Source organism: Staurois parvus, unplaced genomic scaffold (genome assembly GCF_062004578.1).
Source record: "Staurois parvus isolate SC_StPar_1 unplaced genomic scaffold, SC_StPar_1.0 ptg000029l, whole genome shotgun sequence".
In the NCBI taxonomy this organism is placed as follows: domain Eukaryota; kingdom Metazoa; phylum Chordata; class Amphibia; order Anura; family Ranidae; genus Staurois; species Staurois parvus.
In genome coordinates, this window is record NW_028317825.1 from 6,321,578 (window position 1) to 6,349,035 (window position 27,458).

Below are 27,458 nucleotides of genomic sequence, written 5' to 3' on the forward strand. Positions count from 1 at the left end.
CCGGAAGTCCGCTCAACCCGCTGCGTGTGACGTACGGCTCCTGCACCACCATGGCGGCATGTGCGGCTAGGCGCTGCTTGTCGGTGCTTGGTCGGTTCCGACAGGGAGGCCTGGCCAGCGGTGTCGGTTTCGAGTTCCGGCAGGCCCGGGCCGCTCTGCTGAGGCCTGTATGCGGCTGCCGCTTCCAGCTGGAGCGGGCACTTTCCTCCCGGTAACAGGACTTTGCGGGCGTGCATGTCTATGGGGAGTGTGTGGGGGAGCTCCATAGAGATCCATTGTCACCAGTCAGCTCGTCTGCAAATGATACAGCTCAGGATTTTATGTAACTTCTGCCTATTAGTGCTGTGTGCGGGCTTTCCTCTGGGGGGCGCTGTGCTCTCTGGACACACTTGCAGCCTGAGCTGTAAACATTGTTTATCTGCAGGCTGTGGCACCTTGAAGCTTGGCAGGATCACCTTGTGCTGACAGAACAGACCTGAAATAATCTGAGCTGCTTGGAAGGAAGCCAGGTGTGTGTGTGCGCAGAGTGATCCATCCATAGGGATCTGCTGTCCTCTCCTGCAGGGTGCATGTATGTCTGTGCATCTCACACACATGTAGATTGCTATGGCACACTGTACTATGTTGTACACCCATGGCGGGCTGTGTTACCCACACAGGAATGGTCAGGTGTTCCATGGATCCCTGTATAGACCGTCCCATTCATGTCAATTGGTATGCAGCAGCTGTGTCCCAATATGAGATCCATGTGGGTGTGTGTCACCGAGCGCAGACTGTCAGTACGGGGACACGCAGCCATACAGATGTCGTCATGGGACACAGCAGCTGTGTCCCATTATGAGATCCATGTGGGTGTGTGTCCCCAAATGCAGACACTGTCAGTACGGGGACACCCAGCCATACAGATGTCATCCTGGGACACAGCAGCTGTGTCCATGTAGCCACTGCATCCTAGTTGTCACGAATGGGACTGTCTGCACCAGCGTACACAGAACACGTGTAATCCCATGTGGTTAAACATGGCCCTGCATGAGCATACGGTATAGTACACCCTGTGTGCAAGGCCTTATTTTCATCTTTTTGGCTTTTCCATGTTGCTGATCTTCTGGCTTTTTCAACCACTTTGTCTGTGTGTACTCATTGCTACAGCAGCTACACATTATTGGGTCAGGTTCTAAGTAGTGCGCTGTGGTTTGGCAGCAGCAGGTGCAACGTCGGTTTTGGTGTGTTGTACTGGTGCGCTGCAGCTTGGCCGCAGTGTGGGTGTATGCGATTTTTTTTTTTTTTTTTTTTTTTTTTTAATGCATTTTAACCATGCTCCCATAGGCTTTGATTAGATTGTGTGTTTTTGCTACATTTTCTGAAAGCACACCAAAAGTCCTGCATGCTGTATCTTCAGTGCACTTTCAGAAAATGTGGCAAAATGCGCAACCTAATAGAAGTCAATGGGACTGAGGGTAAGAAAATGTAAATTAGTGAGCGCAATCCCAAAAGCGACCAATGCACTAAAAGGAACCACAAAAACCTTTCTAATAATATCACAAAAGCAAAGAGTGCAGCGCTATATAAAATTAAACCTTAATTGCAGAAAATTAAGAATGAGAATAAAATTAAATATAAATATAGAAATAAGTCCACTGTAGTATCGAAATCAGGATTCCTCAGTCCACAGTGAAAATTCTAGTGTTGTAGATGCCATCCGGTCTCCCGTTGTAGTAATATGAATAGATTGCCTACTCACCAGAAACCCAGTATAAAAACGCATATCTGGATCACATGCATCCTAGGATCTCGGATAAAGACAGCCCGGAAACGGAATCCTCTGATGGTCCCTCATTAGTGTAAGGAAAGGATACCGATCTGGTTTCAAAGTGCTTACTTCTTCAGGTCCGCAGCAATGCCTAAAACACTGGGGCTGAGGTGTGGAGGCTCAGTGCCAGATATGGAAAATAAAGGTGCTCATAGTGTAGTATTTTAAAACTAAATTTATTGCGTGTAGAATTAAAGCAATATTACATACATAAATGGCTGTATAGGTAAAAAACTGCTGCAAGCAGTAGTAAAAGCACCCAAAATCACTGACCAGTGTACATCTAATGTGGGCCGCCGGACCTCCTGATCCGGCGGCGTGGCGTCAAAGCGTGCAGAGGCTCCTCCTACTGAGGGTAAGATGCATAAAAAATGTGGATGCACCCACTCTGCGGCCAAATCGCAGCACACCACTGTGACCCCAGTCTTACTCTGGAGAGGTTACCTTCTAATGACAAGGACGGATTGTACCAGCACACAGTGTGCTAGCAGGGCCACTTGTAGTCGCCATCAGGGGAGCACACGCTGGAGAACAATGGTCACCCCATGTCAAGAAGTGCCTGAACAATCTTCACGGCAGGATCCAAGCATTGTTTTAATAAAGGCTGCAGATTTAAAATAATAGTTTTTGAAAATTCATTAAAGGGCAAGTTCACCTTTCGTAACATGTTACAACATCCATATTTTATTTTTGTTATTTCAGGTACTTTTATAACGCCATCAATTTACACAGCACTTTACTCAAGGAGCGTATGATCTAAGGTCCCTAACTTGCCTTCCTACCTACACATACTAGGGCCAATTTAGACATGATCAAATTAACCTACCAGCATGTCTTTGGACTGTGGGAGGAAACCGGAGTACCTCGAGGAAACCCACACAGGGAGATTCAGGTGTAACACATGTTATGAATCGACTGGCCCCTGATCCCTGTTGTGACAACTAGTGGGGCATCTTCTCCCTGTCGCTAGCTGTCACAATTTTAAGAAAACACGGCCATTAGGGGCCGCACTTGTGAATAAGAATACTACAGGTTCCAACAGCCTTTTCGGCTGTTGACTGGTAGTTCATGGAGTCTTCCTGTCAGTAGTATCTGCTTGCCCATAAGAAGTGTACAAGCACACAGACACAATGACAGGTCTACAGGAGTCCTGCATGGCACCAGCGATCTGCTGATCGCTGGTGCAATGCTTTACAGACTCCAGAAACAAAAAATAATGCACATTTTTTTTACCTGCAAAAAAGTGCATTTATTATTTTTTGTTAAAACATGAACTTATCCTTTAAAGCCAAACTAAAGTTCTGATGTCACAAACTGCAGGTAGGCTCTTTTGCAGAAGATACATGCAACAGGGTTTATTTACTAAACCCGGAGACTGCAAAATCTGGTGCAGTTCTGCACAAAAACCAATCAGCTTCCAGGTTTTATTGTCAAAGCCTAATTGAACAAGCTGAAGTTACAAACTGATTGGCTAACATGCACAGCTGCACCAAATTGTGCACACTTTAGTTTTGGTAATTCAACCTCAATGTCTCTTCTGCAATTAAACACATCTACCTGCCCACTCACAGAGTTCTTTGGCATGTAAACTGAGCTACAGACACGCAGCTCAGCTTACTTCACAGGCATAGTTCCTATGTGCCAGGATGACTGACGCATGCACAGGAGTGATACCATGCTTCATCAGGCAATTAAGACAGACAGACCAGCACCCAGAAGAAGATGCCAGTGAAGGACAGGGACTTGGTGTTCTTAGTTGAGACAAGTACACACTATAGAGGGATATGCTTTGTTCATATTTCATATCTGAGGTTTACAACCACTTCAGTTGTTTACAAGCAGTAACATTCAAGGTGTTTCTCTGGCGATAACTCTCACCTTTGGCAATGTGCTTATGTCAGCTCTCAACTAATTTTCTGAGTCCTCTTATAGCAGGGCTCAACACATCTCAGGCACCAGGTTGCAGTGGCAACTAGAAATTGCATCCTGGCTCCAGGGTTCACACACACACTGCCTCCCGTAGGCGTCTATGGGAAGTCGCGCCCGTAGGCGTCTATGCAAAAACTCCTGTCAATAGCAATCCTATGTGAACATTTATCTCTGCATGCCACTCTACTCTATAACTTGCGAGTCTGGAACGCACCGCCACAAGCTCAAACAGAACCCTTTTTTATAATGGCACTGAAAACACAATGCGTGTGGATCACATCTGTGTGAACCACCTCAATAGGAACACAAAATATCTAGCCTGTCATGCAAATTTGTGGGTTTCAAAACTAATCTAGAATCGCATATGTGTGAACCAGTTAGGTTCCATTCACACCTGGGTGTTTTGGGATTGCAGCAAGATTGCTGTGATTGCAAAACACTGGTTCAGGTGTCATTATTTTTAGTGGTTCGGTTTTGCCGTGATTGTTGTGTGGCAAGTCGCATTGCGTGAAGTCCCGGGCTCTGACAACTCACACTATTCTAAAAAAAAAAACAAAAAAAAAACTGGCTTCTAGATTCAAAGAAAATTTGTCAAGCCCTGCCTTATAGTTTGTGACATAGCAGATCACGTGCAGTAACATGGCAACTGCAGACATAAATAGAGGGTAAGATGAGGACCTTTCTCGGCTGTAAGGAATTGAAGGGTTTAGTTCTACTTTAAGCCCCAAAATATGCCTGTTCGTTAGGTACTTGGTAACATTGGTTTTGAACTTCCTATGTTTATTTGTAGCCTGCAGGCATTGTTTTCAGACTTGCTTTATCCATTTTAAATGTGGTTTTGGACTAAAATTGTCATTCATTCCAGGAATAGACCAGAGGGTAAAGTTTTGGAAACAGTAGGAGTTTTTGAAGTGCCAAAACAGCAGGGAAAATATGAAACAGGCCAGGTAAGTTGTTGTTTTTTTGTTTTTTTTTTATATATTAACATCAAATATGACATTAAAGCTGTACATTGGATATAATTTATGTTTACACACACGGCTGTTTTTCTTTTAATGAGCAGGGGTCACCGTGGAGAAAAATCACAGCCTGTAGTGCTGTGTGCCTATCAGAGGCAGCTTTTACACATTCACAGCTCAGCTAATAGATCACACAGTGCTGAGTGATCTTTCAGTTTTATGAAGCACAATCGGGCTGTGTCATAAATGGCACCAGTCTGACGCTGCTGATCATTTGTTGAGAAAACTAACAGCTCACACTGTGCTTCAGTGTTGTGTATGTGAAAAAGCAGCTACTGATAGACCTACAGTGCTGCAGCTCTGAGTAATCTGTCATTATGATGAATGAATAATCAGTGCTGCTTTTTCATTCATATTGGTAAAAGATCACTCAACTACAGCTGTGTGCAATCTGTGGCTGCTTTTCCTTTATACAGGACACCGTCAGATACTTTACACTGAACTGCAGCTCTGAGTGATCTTTTACTATTCTGAATGAATAGGCAGTGGTGATTGCTCATTCATAATAGTGACATTACTCAGCTTAGAGAGGGAGCAGGGCTCTGTGCTGACTATACCGCCCCCCCCGAGGAACACCCATCATGTGGGCTTCAAAAGTAAGTGGAGCTACAACCAGAATATAGATGTGCATTTTGGGGACAACAGGGCCAGCAATCAGAACAGGACCAAGTACACTCAGTTCCCTGGGGGGTTAAAATTAATGATAGTCCTTCTTTAAGACATTAAGTGTACATAGAACAAACATTAAATACTTATTAGCCTCTTTGAAACCTCTGCACAGCAGCAGTACATACTGGAAAAAGGGAGATGAAATTGTCTCAGCCATTTGGGCCCAATGCTTTGCAGAAGTCTGTCACCCAACAGTATGAACTGTGTATAGGAAGAAGAAAGAAAAATGATGTCTGTGTACAGATTCTCATTGCTATTCCAGTAAAACGTTGAGGGTAGGCTTCCTTATTGTTGTGGTATTGCTTTACAGTAGTAATAAACATTTTTGTATGGTGTATGGATCACAAGTCTGGCTTTAGCAAACTAACAAATCTTTTTCTTCCACAAGTAAAACAGTTTATGTATTTGAATTGGGTGTGTAGCCACTTTCCTGCAGCTCAAGTATATTTAAAATTCTTGCAAGATCAACAGGTATTTGGTACTTGCAGAAAATATGCTTGGCCTCACTAAAGAGATCCTAATTCAGTCAGCACGTACAAAAATTTCCCCATTTTCAATGGGGAAAACACAGTGACACTTTTCAAATTTAGCAAAGTTATCTGCAATATGTAATTGTTTTATTTTTACCTTTGCTTAAAATATGACAAAAAATGTATTTGTATAGTATAGCCAGAGCAACTCTGCAGATAGATAACATTTATTGAAATGTCTCCGGGGACAAAAACACCATTTTCAGTTTTAAACTTTTAAAGATAGACCTATTTGGGTCTCCAGGCTATGGCAGTGATTTACACATGGGGGGGGGGGGGGGAAATAATCAACCTTTATGTGACCACTCATTTACTCTGTAATTCACCATTGAGCAGGCCCAGACTGGGGAAGAAACCTAATCAAGTGACAGTCTTTGTATTACCTTGACTTGTTGAATACAGACTAAGCATGGCTCCCAGTGACTTCTAAAATAATAGATTTTTATACATTTAGTGATGATAAAGTATGACCTGGGCTGAAAGGAACCAACACATTCTCCAGAGAACCAGCACAGTAGAGTCTTATTATAACAGGGTATAATCCATGTCTGTCTACAACCACAAATCCCAAAAATAAACAGGCTAGTTCCTAGTTAATGATAGTGTGAAACCATGCAAATCATTCCTTTTGCATTTATTATAAATGCAGCTGTTTCTGTCTTGGGTCTCATTCACAAGTACTTCAATGTGTTTATGCCTCAACACCTACCATAAATATTACAGTGGCACCACACAGTGCTGTTCATATGGTAAGGGTAGCATTGTGTTGTGTTTAAAATCAATCAGCTTTCATGAGACATTGATGCTTGGTAGCTGTCTCCATTGATTTCAGTGGTAATGCCCTGTAACAGCACCTATATCATCTATAGTGTCTTAGTGAAATATTTATAAAAAGATAGCTGGGCAGTGGGGGAGAGGCAATGGAGGCTTCTGTATTCCAGAATGCACTGGGAAATAGAGAACTAGGGCAGCCACTTCCTTTGTGGTAACACCATTTTGTTTTTGTGTTCAGCAAAAGCATCAAGCGAACCAACAATACTGATACTGCCTAGAAGTAGAGACATTGAACATTATTGCCAGTGATCAAAGCCTTTTTTGTCACAAAAGTTGCGTTGGACCAAGCTAAATGTCAGAAAGATCCAAGTATATGAATTTATCTTGCAGAGAATTAACAAAAATGCCTGCCATCTCACACCAACCTAACCACGCCTCAACGTAGATCATTTCCACTACATTACTTACCCTTTAAGCTCTTCTCACTAGAAAAACAACACTTTCATGGGCATTTATCAAGCATTCTTGAAGCTTTTTCAGTGCTTTATAAGCTCAACAAAAACACGTCATATACGTATCAGAAATACTATAGACTTCATAAGCTGTTCATAATCAACACAGATGTGAACGATCCCTTGTTGACGATCTTTGCTGGTATTCACAGAAACCATGGCTTCTAAAGTAGATTGGGATTGAGTAACAGTGAGAAAATATAAACCGAGGCGATGTAAACAGTTTTTAGTAAAACCTGTAGAAAATGTTAAAGCCGAGAAACACCTCCTCCTAAAAAGGTAGAAATAAATATTGATTTGTGATTTCGTGTTTAATATTGGCTAAACTACTTTGAACTTATAAGTTTTTAAACATGGCATATATTTGTTGCAGCTTTTCCTTCACAGTGTCTTTGGATACAGAGGCATCGTTCTGTTTCCATGGCAAGCAAGACTTTACGATCGAGATGTTGCTTCTCCTGTTTCAGAAAAGTTAGTTTGGTATAAATATTTTGCAAAACTGAACTATATATCCAGTGATGTTTGGTCCTTCTGGACAGATGGTGCCTCTTAACTCTCAGCTATTTAAATATTTTGGTAGTTGATGTTTATTTGCTATTTTCCCACATGTACCTACTCCACTCATGTCCCAACCACTGTTGTAAAGGAGATAGGTACACATTGCTCAGAAAATTGTCTGTGCAGGTAAGGTCTGTGCAGCTTTGTACATTTTTCATTGTCATACCTGTAGGCCATATGGGTCCCCCTGAAAGCCTAGCTGAAAAACTTGCAGTTAGCAACACCCTTGTATAATTAAGTTTGTTTTGATTAATGAGACATTCTGGAGAATTAAAGTGGTAGTAAACCCCTGGACAAAAGACAAAACAATGGACCTGTCAGAACTTTAGCTCTTAATCAATTTATGAAAACCATCAGGGTTCTGGAATTATGGAGATTCCCTACTAATTTTCATGAATCAATTTATAATCCGATTTCTGCAGCTGACCAATCACATGCAGCGATGACAGTTCAGGCTAGACAGCAAGGAGAGGAAAGAAAGCGGCGGGGATTTGAAATCCCCCACAGCTTTTTCTTCTCATCCTACCACTGACACTTCGCATGGGATGACTGCAGGAAGATTCCCGCACTGCTCCTGTGTGAACTTGGGCTATGACAAGCCTGGGTTCACACAGGAGCAGTGGGGAAAGTGCATGTGATTTGGACAGGAATCTCATTCCTGCTCAAATCGCATGCTATTCTTTGCAGTGCAATTTGCGTCCATTAATGCAAATCGCACTGTAAAGTATCGGTTAAGGTGTCAGGAGTATTTTTCCTAGTATGAGTACTCATGAAAATACTTGGTATCAACGCAGGGTGGATTTGATTTAAATCAAACTGATTTAAATCACTAGTCAGTAAGGCTTGATTTAAATCATAGTTTTCTGCATAAAGACTAATTCTTGCTGGTATAACTTTAATATGCAAGTAGATGAAGATTTTTAGAATAACAACTTTTCATATTCGTTTTTTTTATCCCCAATTTAATAGGTTAAACATTCATATTTGGATAACTTTTCTGTTGTACTTAGGAAGGAGAAAAATAATCATTACCTTCATAATAACAATTTAAATATTTATCCAACTGAAACAATAACATTACAGCATATGTTATTTGCTTAAACAAACATCCATGTTTGTTAACTAATTTGGCTAAACAAAATATATTTTTTAAGAAACTTAGACTGTCAGCCCCTTCCTCCTCACACTTAGTTTCACTTTCTTCTTGTGCAGATCTATTCCACTCCAAACAATCAGAAAAATATTGTTTCTATTCTATTCACTGAACTTCTTGAAACTTAGCACTGAAGGGGTTGATTCTGTATTCATAGGTTTGTAGAAGTTAGGATTAAGGTCTTTTTCTTATCTCTGTTCATGTTATAACATTTTTGCTGTGAAGAAGAGGCATGTGATCTCCGCTGAGTCAAATTCAGTTTTGAGAACTGCAAAAGTAAACCAAGCATCTGTGATAATATCTCGTAGGCAGAGAAACTGCCCAATAATCTTACAAAAACCTCTGGAAGAGCATGACATTGTGAATGGATTAATGGAATTTATTTACCAAAAAAATTAAACATATACAGCCTTATTCTACATAATTAAAAAACGAATCTTTATTTCATGATGGAATAACCTTTGGATGGTAATATATTTTCCTCAAAAAGCATTTTATTTAAAAAAATCCGATTTAAATAAAAAAAAATCTGGGTTTTTTTAAAAAAATCATTGATTTTTATCCACCCTGTATCGACGCATCCCTACTATCTATACATCTTACAGACATTTGTCATTTGTACTGAGATTTCTTAAATATCTAACTACTTCTGTACCATACAGACGTTGTAATATAATAAAATAAAAATAATTATTTATAATATTGAAAACATAATATCCATAATATATACCGTATTTGCCGGCGTATAAGACGACCCCCTACTTTTCCTGTTTAAAATATAGGGTTTGAGCTATACTCGCCGTATAAGACTACCCCTCTTCCAACGCACACCAAATAAAAATGAAAAAACATCAGATTTGATTTCAATATGGTATGGTATTTCAGTATGGTATTCCAATGATGGGGTGCTATTCCTCCCACTGACACCAATGATGGGGCATGATTCCTCCCACTGATACCAATGATGAGGCACTACTCCTCCCACTGACACTAATGGTGCCCCATCAGTAGTGTCAGTGTGTGAGGAATAGTGTCCCATCATTAGTGTCAGTGGATGAAATAGTGCCCCATCATTAGTGTCAGTGGGAGGAGTAGTGCCTCATCATGGGTATCAGTGGGAGGAATCGTGGCCCATCATAGGTGTCAGTGGGAGGAATAGCACCCCATCATTGGTATCAGTGGGAGGAATAGTGCCCCATCGTTGGTGTCAGTGGGAGGAATAGTGCCCCATCGTTGGTGTCAGTGGGAGGAATAGTGCCCCATCGTTGGTGTCAGTGGGGAGGAGGAATAGTGCCCCATCGTTGGTGTCAGTGGGGAGGAGGAATAGTGCCCCATCGTTGGTGTCAGTGGGGAGGAGGAATAGTGCCCCATCGTTGGTGTCAGTGGGGAGGAGGAATAGTGCCCCATCGTTGGTGTCAGTGGGGAGGAGGAATAGTGCCCCATCGTTGGTGTCAGTGGGGAGGAGGAATAGTGCCCCATCGTTGGTGTCAGTGGGGAGGAGGAATAGTGCCCCATCGTTGGTGTCAGTGGGGAGGAGGAATAGTGCCCCATCGTTGGTGTCAGTGGGGAGGAGGAATAGTGCCCCATCGTTGGTGTCAGTGGGGAGGAGGAATAGTGCCCCATCGTTGGTGTCAGTGGGGAGGAGGAATAGTGCCCCATCGTTGGTGTCAGTGGGGAGGAGGCATAGTGCCCCATCGTTGGTGTCAGTGGGGAGGAGGAATAGCGCCCCATCGTTGGTGTCAGTGGGGAGGAGGAATAGCGCCCCATCGTTGGTGTCAGTGGGGGAGGAATAGCGCCCCATCGTTGGTGTCAGTGGGGGAGGAATAGCGCCCCATCGTTGGTGTCAGTGGGGGAGGAATAGCGCCCCATCGTTGGTGTCAGTGGGGGAGGAATAGCGCCCCATCGTTGGTGTCAGTGGGGGGGAGGAATAGCGCCCCATCGTTGGTGTCAGTGGGGGGGAGGAATAGCGCCCCATCGTTGGTGTCAGTGGGGGGGAGGAATAGCGCCCCATCGTTGGTGTCAGTGGGGGGGAGGAATAGCGCCCCATCGTTGGTGTCAGTGGGGGGGAGGAATAGCGCCCCATCGTTGGTGTCAGTGGGGAGGAGGAATAGCGCCCCATCGTTGGTGTCAGTGGGGAGGAGGAATAGCGCCCCATCGTTGGTGTCAGTGGGGAGGAGGAATAGCGCCCCATCGTTGGTGTCAGTGGGGGAGGAATAGCGCCCCATCGTTGGTGTCAGTGGGGAAGGAATAGCGCCCCATCGTTGGTGTCAGTGGGGGAGGAATAGCGCCCCATCGTTGGTGTCAGTGGGGGAGGAATAGCGCCCCATCGTTGGTGTCAGTGGGGGAGGAATAGCGCCCCATCGTTGGTGTCAGTGGGGGAGGAATAGCGCCCCATCGTTGGTGTCAGTGGGGGAGGAATAGCGCCCCATCGTTGGTGTCAGTGGGGGAGGAATAGCGCCCCATCGTTGGTGTCAGTGGGGGGGAGGAATAGCGCCCCATCGTTGGTGTCAGTGGGGGGGAGGAATAGCGCCCCATCGTTGGTGTCAGTGGGGGGGAGGAATAGCGCCCCATCGTTGGTGTCAGTGGGGGGGAGGAATAGCGCCCCATCGTTGGTGTCAGTGGGGGGGAGGAATAGCGCCCCATCGTTGGTGTCAGTGGGGGGGAGGAATAGCGCCCCATCGTTGGTGTCAGTGGGGGGGAGGAATAGCGCCCCATCGTTGGTGTCAGTGGGGGGGAGGAATAGCGCCCCATCGTTGGTGTCAGTGGGGGGGAGGAATAGCGCCCCATCGTTGGTGTCAGTGGGGGGGAGGAATAGCGCCCCATCGTTGGTGTCAGTGGGGGGGAGGAATAGCGCCCCATCGTTGGTGTCAGTGGGGGAGGAATAGCGCCCCATCGTTGGTGTCAGTGGGGGGGAGGAATAGCGCCCCATCGTTGGTGTCAGTGGGGGAGAGGAGCGGCTGCTCCTTCTTTCAGTTCGGCAGCTTGATTTTCGCGGGGCCGTTCGGCTCCGCCTCCTCGCCGGTGATTGGTCGCCTGTGTGCGCATCGAGCGGCCGAACTGAAAGAAGGAGCAGCCGCGCTTCCTGGACTGGATCATCGTGGGACCGGGACCGGAGCCAGGTAAGGTACAGCAGCCCCTCTGCCCACCCCTGTACTTAGGACACCGCCCCTGGAAAAAGTGCCGCCCTGACACCGGCTCGCCGTATACCGGCGTATAAGACGACCCCCGACTTTTCAGAAGATTTTCAGGGGTTGAAAAGTCATCTTATACGCCGGCAAATACGGTACCAATATGTATTGTGAAAAACAATATAGATAAAATATATAAATATGGAAATTGAATATAGTAATATAAAATCCAAATTACTTAAAGGATAAGTTTACCTTTGGGAACATGTTATATGTTCCACCTGCTTTTAGAGTGGAACATGTAACATGTTCCCATAGCGGCTGCCGCTGTCCCCCCTCCCTCTGACCAATAGTAGGGGGAGACTTCTCCCTTTTTATTATGTCAGATTTGAAAGCAGCGGGGCACTGCACACACAGCTGCATCATTCATTCACGGACTTCCGTGAATTAATGAACTTGAAGACCCGACAGCCTTAGCGGCTGTCGGCTTGTAGTTTTCAATGAACTACCACGGTGTAATAGAAACAAGCACAGTTCTTCACCTGATTAGTAGAGGGAATACGCAGAGGCCTTCTCCTCCCTCCACTCCAAGCTGAGTAGGGGGTGGGGATGGGCAGGGAGATCAGAGCCTGAAGCTCCAACTCTTTCTGTTCCCTGTGCTATGTGTTCCCTATGCCTGTTGCAGCCACAGAACAGATGGTTCCTAATAAGGAACAGCATCTGCTCCATGTTCTAAGCTTAGAAGAGTTCTGCAAGCATTGTGATTAGAAATATCTTCTCTAATTATGTCACTATGTATCACTTCCTCTTTGTTCATATAAAAAGTAGTTGTCTTGCATTGGCAGGGCAGAGTCTTCAGCAGCTCATGGATCTAAAGAGGTTAAGGGCAAAACTCATACCTACTATCAAGTACTAATAGATGCCAGAGACTGCCCCCATATAGTAAGTATGATGTACTAGATTTGCTTGGGAAAAACAAAATCCAATTCCCAAGGAAAGTTGCTTTTCTATTTTCATTACATATGATTAATTGTGGGGCTTTACAAATGAGGACCTAGGCCCAGAACATGCCATCCTTGTGGTCTGGATTTTTTTTTTCTTCTATTTATACACATATTAGGTTACATTGTGGCTGATTGTTACAGATCCTCTCTGCTGCATGGGTTTCTTATCAAGGTTTTTTTTTTTGCTTAACTTCCCTTTGTAACTCCATTTTTGGGACAGAAAATATAAAAAAAATAGAACGTATACAATTGCTAGCTACACGAACCATATTATACATGTTATTAAAAATGACCTCTACTTTTCAATCAGCAGTGCTGTAATTTTCTGTAGGAATGCCTTTTCCTCTTTGTGTCATTTGTTCACTGATTTTCCCAGAAGTTGGCACTAAGAGTTTTTGGTGAGGTACTCCCAAAGAGTTATCACTTCTAAAGGGATGCTGACCCTGCAGCTTTACATATTAGAACACTGCAAGCACATCAGCTGATTTATTGAAAAAGTCACTCCCATTCAGATTCATTTTGCACATTGACATGACCAAACAGCTTTTTCTTCAGCACACAAACCGGTAGGAATCAGTTTATTAAAATTCTTGTAATGTACATTTATCACCCAGAGTGGATTGGTCTTTTTGGGGGGGTTTTTTTCCCTCAAAAGTGGAATTACTCTTTCAGGATACTGCATTTTTCACCTTCTACATCCTCTATGAAACTCAGACTCTGTAAAACCTGTTAACAGTTTTTACTGGCCTGTTATACTGCAGGTATAGCTAAATCATAATTTTGTTTGGTTAAATAAATAACGGAGTCATAATAAATGATAAAAGCTGACACATGTCTAATGTGTAAACATGCAGTCATATTGATCATCTGATCAGTTTATAGGACTTGTCAAATCGGTAAAGACAAATGAAATGAGATCTAATCAGATTGTTAACAAGAATTGGTGCAAATACAGAGCAAGCCCATATATTGGAGAATAATTGGTTGAGAAATTGAGGACCTAAAGAAAAAGTGTTGTGTGCTGTCTCAGTATTATGACCGTGCAGGGTCATGTCAGTCTGCATTTGAAAATGTAATAACTTTACCAAATATATACAGTTGTGGCCAAAATTATTCAACCCCCACTGAAATTGAGTGTTTTGGCCAGTTTGACATTGCTTTTGATCATTCAGTCATCTTGCTTACATTTACATTAAAGAGGCACTTGTAGGTCAGACAAATATAACATAACAGTTATAATGAAATAACCACAAATGTCTTTTCTGTGCTCACAGCATTATCAGTTTTATTCAACCCCCAAGTGACATTCAATCTTAGTACTTAGTACAGCATCCTTTTACAGTTATAACAGCTTTTAAACGTGAAGCATAGCTTGACACAAGTGTCTTGCAGCGATCTACGGGTATCTTCGCCCATTCTTCATGGGCAAAGGCCTCCAGTTCAGTCACATTCTTAGGCTTGCGCACTGCAACTGCTTTCTTTAAGTCCCACCAGAGGTTCTCAATCGGATTTAAGTCTGGTGACTGCGATGGCCACTCCAAAATGTTCCAGCCTTTCCTCTGCAACCATGCTCTAGTGGACTTGGAGGTATGCTTGGGATCATTGTCCTGTTGAAAGGTCCAACGTCTCCCAAGCCTCAGGTGTGTGACGGACTGCATCACGTTTCCATCCAATATCTCCTGGTACTGAAGAGAATTCATGGTACCTTGCACACGCTGAAGCTTCCCTGTACCTGCAGAAGCAAAACAGCCCCAAAGCATGATTGACCCTCCACCATGCTTCACAGTAGGCAAGGTGTTCTTTTCATCATAGGCCTTGTTCTTCCTCCTCCAAACATAGCGTTGATCCATGGGCCCAAACAGTTCTAATTTTGTTTCATCAGTCCACAGAACACTATCCCACAACTTTTGTGGTTTGTCCACATGGCTTTTGGCATACTGCAGTCGACTCTTCTTATTCTTTGGAGACAGCAAGGGGGTACGCCTGGGAGTTCTGGCACGGAGGCCTTCATTACGCAGTGTGCGTCTTATTGTCTGGGCTGAAACTTCTGTACCCACATCTGACAAATCTTTTCTCAGTTCCTCAGCAGTCACACGGGGACTTCTCTCCACTCTACGCTTCAGGTAGCGCACAGCAGTCGAAGTCAGCATCTTCTTTCTGCCACGACCAGGTAGCGTTTCAACAGTGCCCTTTGCCTTGAATTTGCGAATGATGCTTCCTAAGGTGTCTCTTGGTATGTTTAACATCTTTGCAATCTTCTTATAGCCATTGCCCTTCCTGTGAAGAGAAATCACCTCTTCTCTTGTCTTCCTGGACCATTCTCTTGCCTTCACCATGTTTGTAACCACACCAGTAAATGTCTAGAAGGAGCTGAGTATCACAGTCATTTTAAAGCTGCCTAATTGGTGCTTATTATGCTTGATTGCTGCTCGGTGACATCCACAGGTGTTTTCAATACCTGATGGAAAGCACCTGTATGAACCTCTGTTCTTCAGAGTGGTAGTCTTTAAGGGGTTGAATAATTGTGGCAATGAAGAAACCACATAAGAACCATTTACTACTGTATTACATAAACAATTGATGTCATTTTAGTTGCATTTGGGTAGTTACAACGTCCTTGTAGGATTTGATTCTGAATACAATTCCAAATGTACACTATAGTCCCTAAACCCCTTTACAGCATTGGGGGTTGAATAATTTTGGCCACAACTGTATACTGTGTGTGTACACAATTGGGATTTAAAGTATAACCAAACAAAAAATGGGCTTTCTAATATAAATCGCAACTGTATTAAATAAAATGTAAACGGAAAGCTACCAACATATATACCCACATACAGATATTAATATTCTAAAATCATACATGTAAAGTGCTATCCTTAGTGCAATTTATGCACATGGTGTATTGTAGATTTAAAGGGACATTATCTATGTTTGAGAACACTGAGAATAGTGCTTCACATGTATAGTTTTATATGATAAACTTATATGTCCTGACTCTGTACAGTGCTGTGGTAGAATGTACTATATAAAACTGTAAAAGCTGTTTTATTTCTGGTTGTCATGGGCTGTCATGTTGCTCTTTGCACAATGGTTGGTAAGCCCTGGTGTTTTATAGGCATTGAAGATTCTGATTTTTGTTTTTCTGTTAGTCACAGAGGTCACAGACAGAAGCAGTGACGTTTCTTGCAAATCATGACGATAGCAGAGCTTTGTATGCAATTCCTGGTAAGTGAGGCTGCTGCTTTCTAGGTATTTGGTGGTAGCAATCCATGTAATAGTTGTCATAATGAACATCTGAAACAGGGTTTTGGTAACATTCTTAAAATTAGTTTACAGATATTTGTCACTTAGCCTAATTATGTATGTATTTTTTTCCTATGTTCTAATTACATAAAGGATTAGATTATGTAAGTCATGAAGACATACTTCCATACAACTCTACTGATCAAGTACCCATACAGCACGAACTGTTTGAGAGATTCCTGAGTTATGATCAAACCAAAGGTAAAAAGCACCTATATTTCCCCTTATGCAGGGTAAAATGAAATTAAAGTTATCTGGTTTTAAGACTGTGTTTCACTCTTGCAGTGCCACCATTTGTAGCGCGGGAAACGTTGCGTGCTTGGCAGGAAAAGAATCATCCTTGGCTGGAGCTCTCAGATGTACACAGGGAGACAACTGAGCATATTCGGGTCACTGTGATCCCCTTCTACATGGGGATGAGGGTCCGTATTATGGTTTTTATTCTGCTTTTTTTGGGTTGGCTTGACTTTTTTTAAAAAAAAATTTTAAAATACCAGATACTTGGGTAAGAAGCCTTGAATAGAAGTTGCAATTCCTTGAACCCCTTAGCTACTTAAAGCGATAGTAAATTTATGTAATAACCTAATGTGCTAGTATGCATCGCACGAAAGACTTGCCTGTCACCGCTGACATGGCTTCCATCTTCACCAGGTCTTTTGCATTCTGGCCATCTGAATGGCCAGACTGCGATGACGTCACTCCAATGTTCGGCCGAGGCATAGAGCTCTGAAGGGACGGCATGAGTATGCCATTCCTTCAAAGTGCATGCGCTGGTAACGTCACCAGCTGCAGAAACACTGAATATCTACTAAACCGTGCACGTCCAGGAGATATTCTGTGTACCTTCAACAGGTTAGCTTTATTGTAAGCTTACCCGTAGGTACAAGTGTCCAAGCAGTGTTTACTACTACTTTAATACATTTTGGGGTAATCTCTAATTTTTTAGGTTTTTTTTTTTTTTCCCCTGGTAACAATGGTACCAGTGAGGTCAAAATGGTAACTTATTTCTGAGGATAAATGCATGTATTTTGTTTTCAGACGTGTTGGATGTAGTAAACCTATTTTGCATTTGTTCACATTTGACTAATGACACATTGTGATAGAATTTCAGCTATGACTTTTGTTTTTGTAGAGAAGAGTCAAAGGATAAGTTCACCTCTTGTAACATGTTACACCCAATGTTCATACTGTGCCCCCCGCTCAATGCTACAATTTAAAAGAAATGTGGCTGAGCGGTATCATTCATTTACAGAGTTCTGTGAATGTGAAAACTACAAGTACCGTCAGCCTGTGCCTCTGTCGGCTTGTAGTTTTCATCTACCATGGCGCTGTTGAGCACTCTAGGTAGTTCATTGATTCTTCCTGTCAGTGTGAAACTGCCTGCCCGTTCACCTGCAAAAAAAGTGCATTTACTTTTAACATGAACGTTTCCTTTAAAACCACTGTCAGGTTTTATTAGTATTTGTTATTGCTTGGGATATTCTCTTTTAACTTTATTTTGTGGTAGCAATTGTCGCTATGGGGTTGATTTACTAAAACTGGAGAGTGCAAAATCTGGTGTGTGTGTGTGTAAAGCTTAATTGACCAAGCTGATTGGCTGCCATGCACAGCTGCACCAGATTTTGCACTCTCCAGTTTTAGTAAATAAACCCCTATGACAGGCACTGGGGTGGACATCCTAGTGTAGTTAATTGTTTTGAGCAGAAGTTGTGAGAAAATGTCTATATTTAGATGGGGGCTCCTGTACTGGGGACTCTCCCAATTTTGGGAGATGTATGCTCACTTCTAGCCATATCTCCATGAGCTATTTTTTTTTTTCTGCTGTAATTTTCTAAAAGGTATTTTATGACAGTTATTTTATTTGTGCAGACATACATTTACAAATAGGTCTGCTTTCATCAGAGATTATCCTTTAAGAATGCAATCAAAGGTGATTATGGTATTACCTGTTTGTAATATAACATTTTCCTTCTCTCTTTCACTATAGGAAGCCCAAAACTCACATGTTTATTGGGTAATTATCTTTTTGATTTCAATGTTTTCTAGTACCATTCTAAAATTAATGTTCTTTACATCCATTATAACCCATTCATGGATATTATTTTACATGTTTTATTTGTTACCAAGTCAATGGCCTTGAAAATACAAGTAGTATAGCCAACTTTCACTGTTATGGGTCATTGCCTAACTAGGCACCTAAAGGGGGAAAAAAAAACCCCACTGGTAGCTCCCATTTAGTTCTATTCTTTCCATGAATTGACTTTTTGTTTCTGGGTATTTGTACTGATGATATCAATGACCTCTATAGTGCAATACTTTGTTGGTTCAGTTTGATATTTTTAGTGTTACATTTTACTCTTTGTTTTACGCTTTTACAGTGGCGTTACTGCATCCGCCTTGAGAATCTTGGAGTAGAAGTTGTTCAGCTAAGAGAACGTCATTGGCGGATTTTCAGTCTCTCTGGAACTCTAGAAACTGTGAGAGGTCGAGGCGTTGTTGGCAGGGTAAGTTCTGTGTCCATTGTTCTTAACCCCTTCACACCCCTTCGTACACGGCATTTGTAAGCACGCGCCCTCCGCACTCCCAGCACGTCTCGACGCCCCACAGGCCCCGATCTCTTCTTGCGATCGGGACCTTTTCGGTCACATGACCCTAAACCCCACCCCGCCTCCTGGCCTCAGAAACCCTCTAAGGAGCTGGGAGGTCCACTTCCCCCTTCCTCTGATAGATAGTACTGGGAGAAGTTTCCCTGTACTATCTGTCAAATTTGAAAACAGCGCAGCTGTGCGGGGCTCCGCCCAAACGGCTGCACTATTCATTCATGGACTTCTGTGAATTAATGAATTGCAAGTCCCAATAGACTTAGCGGCTGTGGGCTTGTAGTTTTCAGTGAACTACCATGGTGCTGTGGAGTGCCTTGGTAGTTCATTGAAGCTTCCTGTTTGAATATTTGCTTGCTTTTGCAATGATTTCCAGGCTCCTTTTGGACAAAATAAGAAATGCCCATTTTTTTTTTTACCTGCAAAAAAAAAGTGCGTTTTATTGTTTTTGTCTAAAAGGCAAACTTATCTTTTTAAGGCCCTAGTCACACATGAGCATTTTGTAGCTTAAAGCTCCAAAATCTTTAACATCCAAAATCCCTTGGTTTTCAATTGTGGTTGTTCACATCTGAACATAGTCATTTGAAGCTTGCATCTCAAAAATACAGAAACTTCTTGAAGCTACTTGTTTGTGTGTTAACCTTCAGTAAACTTCAGCGTGAGTGCCTAAAACGCACAATTTTCCTCTAGTAACTAACTTTCTATCGGCAATTAAAGAAAAAAAAAAGCACAGCCGTTTTAAAAGCGTGGTTTAGGAACAAGTTTAAAAAAGAAAGCGGTTCAAAAAAAGAATGTGGGTTGAGAAAAACATGAGGTAAAAAAGGTTAAAGAAAAGTGTGGTTCAGAAAAAAACATGGTTTGGGAAAAAATGTGGATCAAAAAGGAAATAAAATATGCTAGAGAAAAACAAATGGGAGATTGGATACAAAAATGGAGAGAGAGGAAAGGGTGTGGAAAAAGGTATTAAAAAAACAGGAAAGATGGTGGGAAAAAATTAAGGAATAAAAAGGGTAAAAAAAAAAAGAGGAAGATTAAAGGGAAAAAAAAACAAGACACAAATAAAAGGTTGAAGCTGAAGTTTGGGTATTGCAATTTTGTACATGTTGGTCCAGCTTAAACCATTGCATGTACAGTTGCAATAAAACGTATGTGAACGCCTTGGGATTACGTGGAGTTTTGCATGAATTGGGCATAAAATGTGCTCTGAACGTCATCTAAGTCACAACAATAGAAGAACACGTCTGCTGAACATAATACTACACAAACATTAGATGTTGCCATGGTTTAATTGCACACAACATGTAAACATTCACAGTGCAGGGAGGAAATAGTATGTGAGGCCCTAGCTTAATGACTTCTCCCAGAGCTAATTGGAGCCAGGAGTGAGCCAACCTTGACTCCAATCAGTGTGATGATATTGGATGTGTTGCTGACAGCTGTCCTGCCCTTAAAAAACACACCTGTTTTGGGTTTACTGGTTTCAAGAAGCACTGTCTGATGTGAACCATGCCTCGCAGAAAAGAGCTTTCAGAAGACCTACGATCAAGAATTATTGACTTGCGTGAAGCTGGAAAGGGTTACAAAAGTATCTCCAAAAGCCTTGATGTTCATGTGTCCACGGTAAGACAGACTGTCTACAAATGGAGAAAGTTTAGCACTGTTGCTACTCTCCCTAGGTGTGGTCTTCCTGTAAAAATGACTGCGAGAGCACAGTGCAGAATGCTGCATGAGGTAAAGAAGAATCACAGAGTGTCAGTTAAAGATCTACAGAAATCTCTGGCACATGCTAACATTTTTGTTGACACATCTACAATAAGGAAAACATTAAACAAGAATGGAGTACATGGGAGGACACCACGGAGGAAGCCATTGCTGTCCAAAAAGAATATTGCAGCACGTTATGAAGTTTGCAAAAGAGCACCTGGATGTTCCACAGCACTACTGGCAAAATTTTCTGTGGACAGATGAAACCAAGATTGAGTTGTTTGGGAAGAACACACAACGCTATGTGTGGAGAAAAAAAGGCACAGCACACCAACATCAAAACCTCATCCCCACTGTAAAACATGGCGGAGGGAGCATCATGATTTGGGGCTGCTTTGCTGCCTCAGGGCCTGGACGGATTGTTGTCATTGATGGGAAAATTAATTCCAGAGTTTATCAAGACATTTTGCAGGAAAACGTACTACCATCTGTCCGCCAACTGAAGCTCCGCAGAGGATGGGTGATGCAACAGGACAATGACCCAAAGCATACAAGTAATTCAACAAAACAATGGCTGCAACAGCACAGAATACGCCTTCTGGAGTGGCCCAGTCAGAGTCCTGACCTCAACCCGATTGAAATGCTGTGGCATGACCTTAAGAGAGCGATTCACACCAGACATCCCAAGAATACTGCTACACTGAAACAGTTTTGTGAAGAGGAGTGGTCCAAAATTACTCCAGATCATTGTGCAGGTCTGATCTGCAACTACAGGAAACGTTTGGTTAAGGTTATTGCTGCCAAAGGAGGGTCAACCAGTTAATAAGTCCAAAGGTTCACATTTTTTCCTCCCTGCACTGTGAATGTTTACATGTTATGTGCAATTAAACCATGGCAACATCTAATGTTTGTGTAGTATTATGTTCAGCAGACTCTGTTCTTCTATTGTTGTGACTTAGATGACGTTCAGAGCACATTTTATGCCCAATTCATGCAAAACTCCACATAATCCCAAGGGGTTCACATACTTTTTCTTGCAACTGTATGTGTTATACCAGTGTGATCTCCTTGGAAGCTGTAGTAGGCACAACTGTTAAGTGATTTCCACTAGATTCTGGGTCCCCTGCTGAGTGGCTTCCCTGTTGTATTGTTAACACAGGAGGTCACCAGCTTGGAAACAGGTTCCATTCATAGAACACTTTGCATTTTCTCAATAAATGCAAAGTGTTCTCTGATCAGGTGAGGTGAAGATTGCGACATCACTGTCCCACCTCAATTTTGGTTTGTCCCCAGAACAATAAAACTCGCTTAAATGTTGAAGCCTGGGTAGAGCACTAAGGTGCTCTGCATTTTTCGAGGTAGAAGCCCCTGTAGAACATATGCATTTAAATCCCAGAGATTCTTACCCTCTGACCTTCTTGCAATCAGACCTTGACCAAAACTTTGCCTTAAGGAATAGGTTTCAGCCTTGTCCATTCTTTTCTAAAAACGTCTGGCTTTTGCTTTCCTTTCCTTTTTGTGTAAAAAAAAAACAAAAAACCAAAAAACAAAAAAAACAAAACAAAACTACTCCAAGGTATTTTTGAAGCAAATCGCCTTTACAGCACTCTTGAGACATTAATGTGGTTCTCTCTGTGCTGCAAAAACCACCATTTGATCCAATCCGGGAACTACCCTTGGATGATCTCTCCTGTGAGGTAACCTTCTTGGAGGCTATCATGTCTCTCAAAGAGGTCTCCAAGTTAGTGGCTCTCTTGTAAGGAGCCTCGTCCTCATTCTTCACAAAAACCGTTGTCTTGTGGCCAAGATCATCCTTTCCTCCTAAGGTGGTATCAGCCTTCCACATCAGAGTCTATCTCAAAGCTACAGCTTTTGTCAGGACTCACATTTTGTCTTACCCTCAGGACCTTGCAAGGGACATTCTGCTGCAGGATAAGACCACTAATCTCAAGCGTTTACACCCTAAAGAACAAAGCACCTCCTGCAGGAATATATGCTCACTGTACCAGATTGGTAGGCGTTTCCTAGCCATTTCAACACCTAGTCTCTATTGCCCAGCTTAGTAAGGCCACCACCTGCTCTTTTGTTAACTTTTCCAAGTTTATTTTGATTTTCCTGTAAATTCCATATCCTGGCGAACAGTAGAAGACACAAGACACCCTTCCCTCTCTTCCTGTGTTACTCTGCATTGTTTGGGAACTCGCACAGTGTGGTAGGGTTTTAAGAGGGGAGTCCCAGGGGATATGTCTTGAAAGCTTGGCCAGTATCTATAGACCCTGACTTATAGGCTGGTATCTTCAAATATCAAGCCTGTGTCCTGTACTGTACTCCAAGGTATAACATTTACAGGTAAGTCAAACTTCCTTTACTTGTTTCTCTTTTTTTTTTTTTTTTAGCTTTTCAACAGATTTATTTGAACACTTAAGGCTTCTTGCACAGAGGGTCATTTAGGAGCAGTGCATCCCTCCTGGTGTTTTAGTGTGCTTCAGAAGGACATTTGTGGCATCCAGCCCCAGGAACTCAGAAGACATGCTTTCTGTGCATTTGCCCCTAAAAAAACGGGTACTACTCAGTGCAGCATTCAGCTTCATCTAGCTGCAGGCTAGCATAGACTTTGACAGACTGCCTGGAGCAGGGCTGGACACTGCACCTGTCCTTCTTGGGTGCAGTAAAATGCCAGAAGGGGTGCAGCGCCTTGTGCAAGGGGCCCTAATGTAAAAGCATTAACAACTAACAGCATCTTAGGTGCCAATGCCTAGGTACTAGGATACCATCAGAAGAATGTCAAGCCCATTACTTTCTAAGTGATTTTAGCTCAGAGGAAGCTCATGTACTTTTTCGGGCTAGAAGCTTCAAGCGACACCATGCTTAGGTTAAATGGGGAGTAACGTTTTTATGCCTACCTGCTCAAGAACATTCATAAAACCGTGCAGATATGTGTAACTTGTTTTGATATCATTGATTTTTATATATAGTCTGGCTGTGTTTTGATGTATTTTAGGAGCCTGTTCTGTCTAAGGAGCAGCCAGCTTTTCAGTACAGTAGTCATGTGTCTCTACAGGCCTCCAGCGGCCATATGTGGTAAGTTACTTTACCGCTTATATGTAAACAGAAATATTACACATTAATTGTATGAATGTGGATAAACATGACCTACCAACTCCAGCTGAGGTTCTGTGGTCTGAAAATGGAGACTTATTTGGGTTGAAGGGTGTGAGGCCATCTTTGAAACCGCTTTTATATGTTAACCACTTTCCCGCCACCCTATAGCAGATACACTGTTACAGGACAGCAGCGGTGGGCAAAATCACACGTGTGTGTGTACACCCACACACTCGTGATTTTTCATTTCTGGGTAGGGCACGCGGCCGCAGGTGTCCTGGTAAGTGTTTACCCGCAGCCGCCAGATGATTGCCGAGCAAACTGTTGTCCTCCCTGTCATCTCTTGCACACTGTTTTGGATGGCTGTGCACAGCCATCCAAAGCAGTGTGCTTATAGTGAAGCACACTGACATGGCCCCCTAGTAAAACACTCCCTGCACACAGTTAACCCTTTGATCGCCCCTCATGTTAACCCTTTCCTGTCCAGTGATGGTGCTTTTTTTTTTTAATATATAAATGGCACTGATCACTATATGGGTATCAATGACACCAAGTCAGTTTCCCCCAGTGTCAGAATGTCCCTCGTAGTCCCGCTATAAGTCGCTGATTGCCGCCATTCCTAGCTACAAAACAAAAAATTCCTCTATCTACACCACTATTTGTAAACGCCATAACTTTCACGTAAACAAATTAATTTACACGTATTGGGTTTTTTTTTTTTTTTTAGCAAAGACTTAGCAGAATACATTTAGGCCTAAATTTATGACGAAATTATTATTTTTTTTTTTTTTAATTTTACTGGACATGTTTAATAGCAAAAAGGCAAAAATATTTTTTCTCAAAATTGTCATTCTTGTTATTTGTTTTTATAGCACAAAAAATAAAAAATGCACAAGTGATCAAATACCACCCAAAAGCTCAATTCGTGGGGAAAAAAGGACGTAAATTTCATTTGGGTGCAGCATTGCTTGACTGCTCAATCATCAGTTAAAATAATGCAAAAAATGGCAGGGTCAGGAAGGGGGTAAATCCTCAGGAGGGCAAGTAGTTAAAGGAGACTGTATTGTGTGTATCCAAGTTATAACTTTCAGACCATAATCATTGTGGTCACAAAATACCCCCATTATGAATGGGTTAAGAACATTTAGGTTTTAGTTCATTATTATATTTTATAATACAGGTAAACCAAAGTCTCAAAAAGGTTTAGTGGTCTAGCTAAGGAAGTCGGCTAGTTTTGCCTATACAGATATTCGTGAACAAAGGGGCCAGTGGTGTAACTTTTTGTATAGTAAGCACAGCAGCAACTTTTTTTCAGTAAATAACAGAAACCTGTGCTTTGACAAATGTGGGCTGCCATTGCTTATTTCACCTAACTCCTGCTGATCTTTTGGCTTTATTACTTTAAATCTCCAACTAGAACAAGTATGTAAACCAGGCATCATGACTTAGGGCTGGTTAATACCATGAATTGCACAAGAACTCCCTGTGCATTACTGTGTGATTCACTTGCGATCTGGATGCAGTGAAATTTTTATCCTATTCATTTGAAGGAGCTCAAATTACGCTGAATTGCACCAAAGTAGTGCATGCACTACAGGTACAAGATTGCTTGGTACTACCTTGCTCTGTGATCCAGTGCAGGCAAACACTGTTTGCGACCTGCGTTTGGAGTGTCATTAAGTTAACATTGACACTGGTTGCAGATGGCAACTGCAATGAGTTTGGAAACTCGCACAGAAACCAGCTTTCCTGCACCGCGTTCTGGCCCTTATCTAGCAACAGTAGTGCTTTGGGTCATTAAAGCAGTAGTACACAAATTAAATTGTAGTTTTGTGCAGCGTACCAATCAAATGACTGAAAGAAAATTTCCCCCCCCCCCCCACTCTGAACGGATGAGCACCGGTCAGTTGGGGGAAGAGGGTAGTGAACTAGCAGGTTTAGATGGACTTGACTACATATTAAAGCTAAACTCTAGCTAACACTGGGATAGAGGATAAAAAAAATAAGACCTTACCTTTTTGGCAGGTGAAAATAAAGGGAATAAATGCTGAAAAAAAACTAATGCAGTCACCACATCTAAGGATTGGTAAGCTGCAATACATCATATTTTTGTTTTTTGGGTTTAATATCGACTTAAGTAAGATAGTATCGTAGCCAGAGGATCAAAGTGATGGACAGATATCTAGCATTGTCTTCATGGCCCGCCCTTCATTAGCACAGCTTTGCTTTGTAAATAATTGTGTGCTTGCTCAATCACATGTGTTTTTTTTTTTTTTTTTTTTTTTTTTTTTTTTTTTCAGGGGAACCTTCCGCTTTGAGCGACCTGATGGATCACACTTTGATGTCAGGATTCCTCCTTTCTCTCTGGAGAGTAACAAGGATGAAAAGACGCCCCCATCTGGTCTTCATTGGTAGTGATGTTGCACAGCCTTGACAGAAAAGCACTTTGTTGAACTGTTCCTATCAGACTGTTGTGTCTCAGACTATAAACCAGAAGCTATTTGTCAAAACCCTATCCTCAGATATCCCTTTTTGTTTAGTTTGAGGCAAGGATGTGTGTTCCTTCCCCTCCTGAACACTGAAGTTGCTGCTTTATATTTAATTTCCTACACTGCAGGTATTGTCATGATCACACATCCTGAAACATCAGAGCCTTTTGGGAAATAGTTTTCTTTTAAGGATTTTCTTTTTTTTTTATGTTTTGTTTTGTTTTGTTTTGTTTTTTTGAATAAAGCAATACATTTCTTGATGTGACTGTGTTGTAACTTCCTTACAGAGTGTAGCATTTGATAGTCACTGCATCTTGTAAAATAACTGATACCATTCAGTACCTTTTTTATGCAGCATATGGGTGCACCTACTTTTCTGCTGTGCCAGGTTCCCTTAACATTTCCCTGTCAAGGATTTGTACTACATGTCGAGGCAGTCAAAAGGTTGGAAATGGCACCCACAAGCTTGTTTTGAAATAAAACAGACAGCTTTTCTTCTTTACGGCAGTCTGGCTATAAAGCAGGCCTTAGTTAGTGGCCTGATCACCAGAAGAAAATAAAAGAATGAACGCCTAAAAAGGAAAACTCATGCAGCCACCACATCTAAGAATTGCTAAGCAACACTATAATAACCTTTTGCTTATGGGTTCAAAGCCAATTTAATTTAAAGCCGAACGCTATCTTTCCTTCCACTTTAGTTTGGAAGAAGTTGACCCGGATGAAATATTTCTTTTTGCTAGTTGCTGCGCCCTCTGCCAGCACTGTATAAGCTGCATATAGGATCAGCTGTATACAATATGCAGCACTATGTTCTGTCAGTGATAAAAGGAATCCCTGTCTGCTACCAGATCAAAATTGAGTCAGGCTGAGTGCTTCTCAGCCACTCAGAAGAAGCCTTGTATTTTTATTAATTAATTCAAAGCTTCCTCTGATTGGCTGTGGTGAAGCAGGTGGATGACTTCCTAATTTCCACCTCAATCATTCAAAAGAAACCTTGCATTCATTGATGAAAATACAAAGCTTCCTGTGGATGACTGAGAAACACTCAGCCTGACTTGATTTTTTTTTTTTTTTTCTGGCAGCAGATGGAAAGTTCCCGTAACGAAACACAACGATGCATGCAGCTGATATTACAAACTGTGTTGACAGCAGCTGCAGCTGATTTGTAAAG

The 27,458-nt window shown here is 42.2% G+C and overlaps 1 protein-coding gene across 1 annotated transcript; it reads left to right on the forward strand.

Moving 5' to 3' along the window:
* The first annotated feature begins 6 nt into the window (after positions 1 to 6).
* On the forward strand, positions 7 to 26,547 carry POLDIP2 (DNA polymerase delta interacting protein 2). Its single transcript, XM_089657550.1, has 11 exons — positions 7 to 211; positions 4,605 to 4,686; positions 7,617 to 7,714; positions 12,928 to 13,024; positions 16,239 to 16,314; positions 16,486 to 16,593; positions 16,678 to 16,814; positions 18,380 to 18,406; positions 18,771 to 18,896; positions 23,698 to 23,777; positions 26,099 to 26,547. Exons 1-11 carry the CDS (start codon positions 51 to 53, stop codon positions 26,211 to 26,213), a joined length of 1,107 nt encoding a protein of 368 aa, XP_089513676.1. The 5' UTR covers positions 7 to 50; the 3' UTR covers positions 26,214 to 26,547.
* The last annotated feature ends 911 nt before the right edge of the window (positions 26,548 to 27,458 follow it).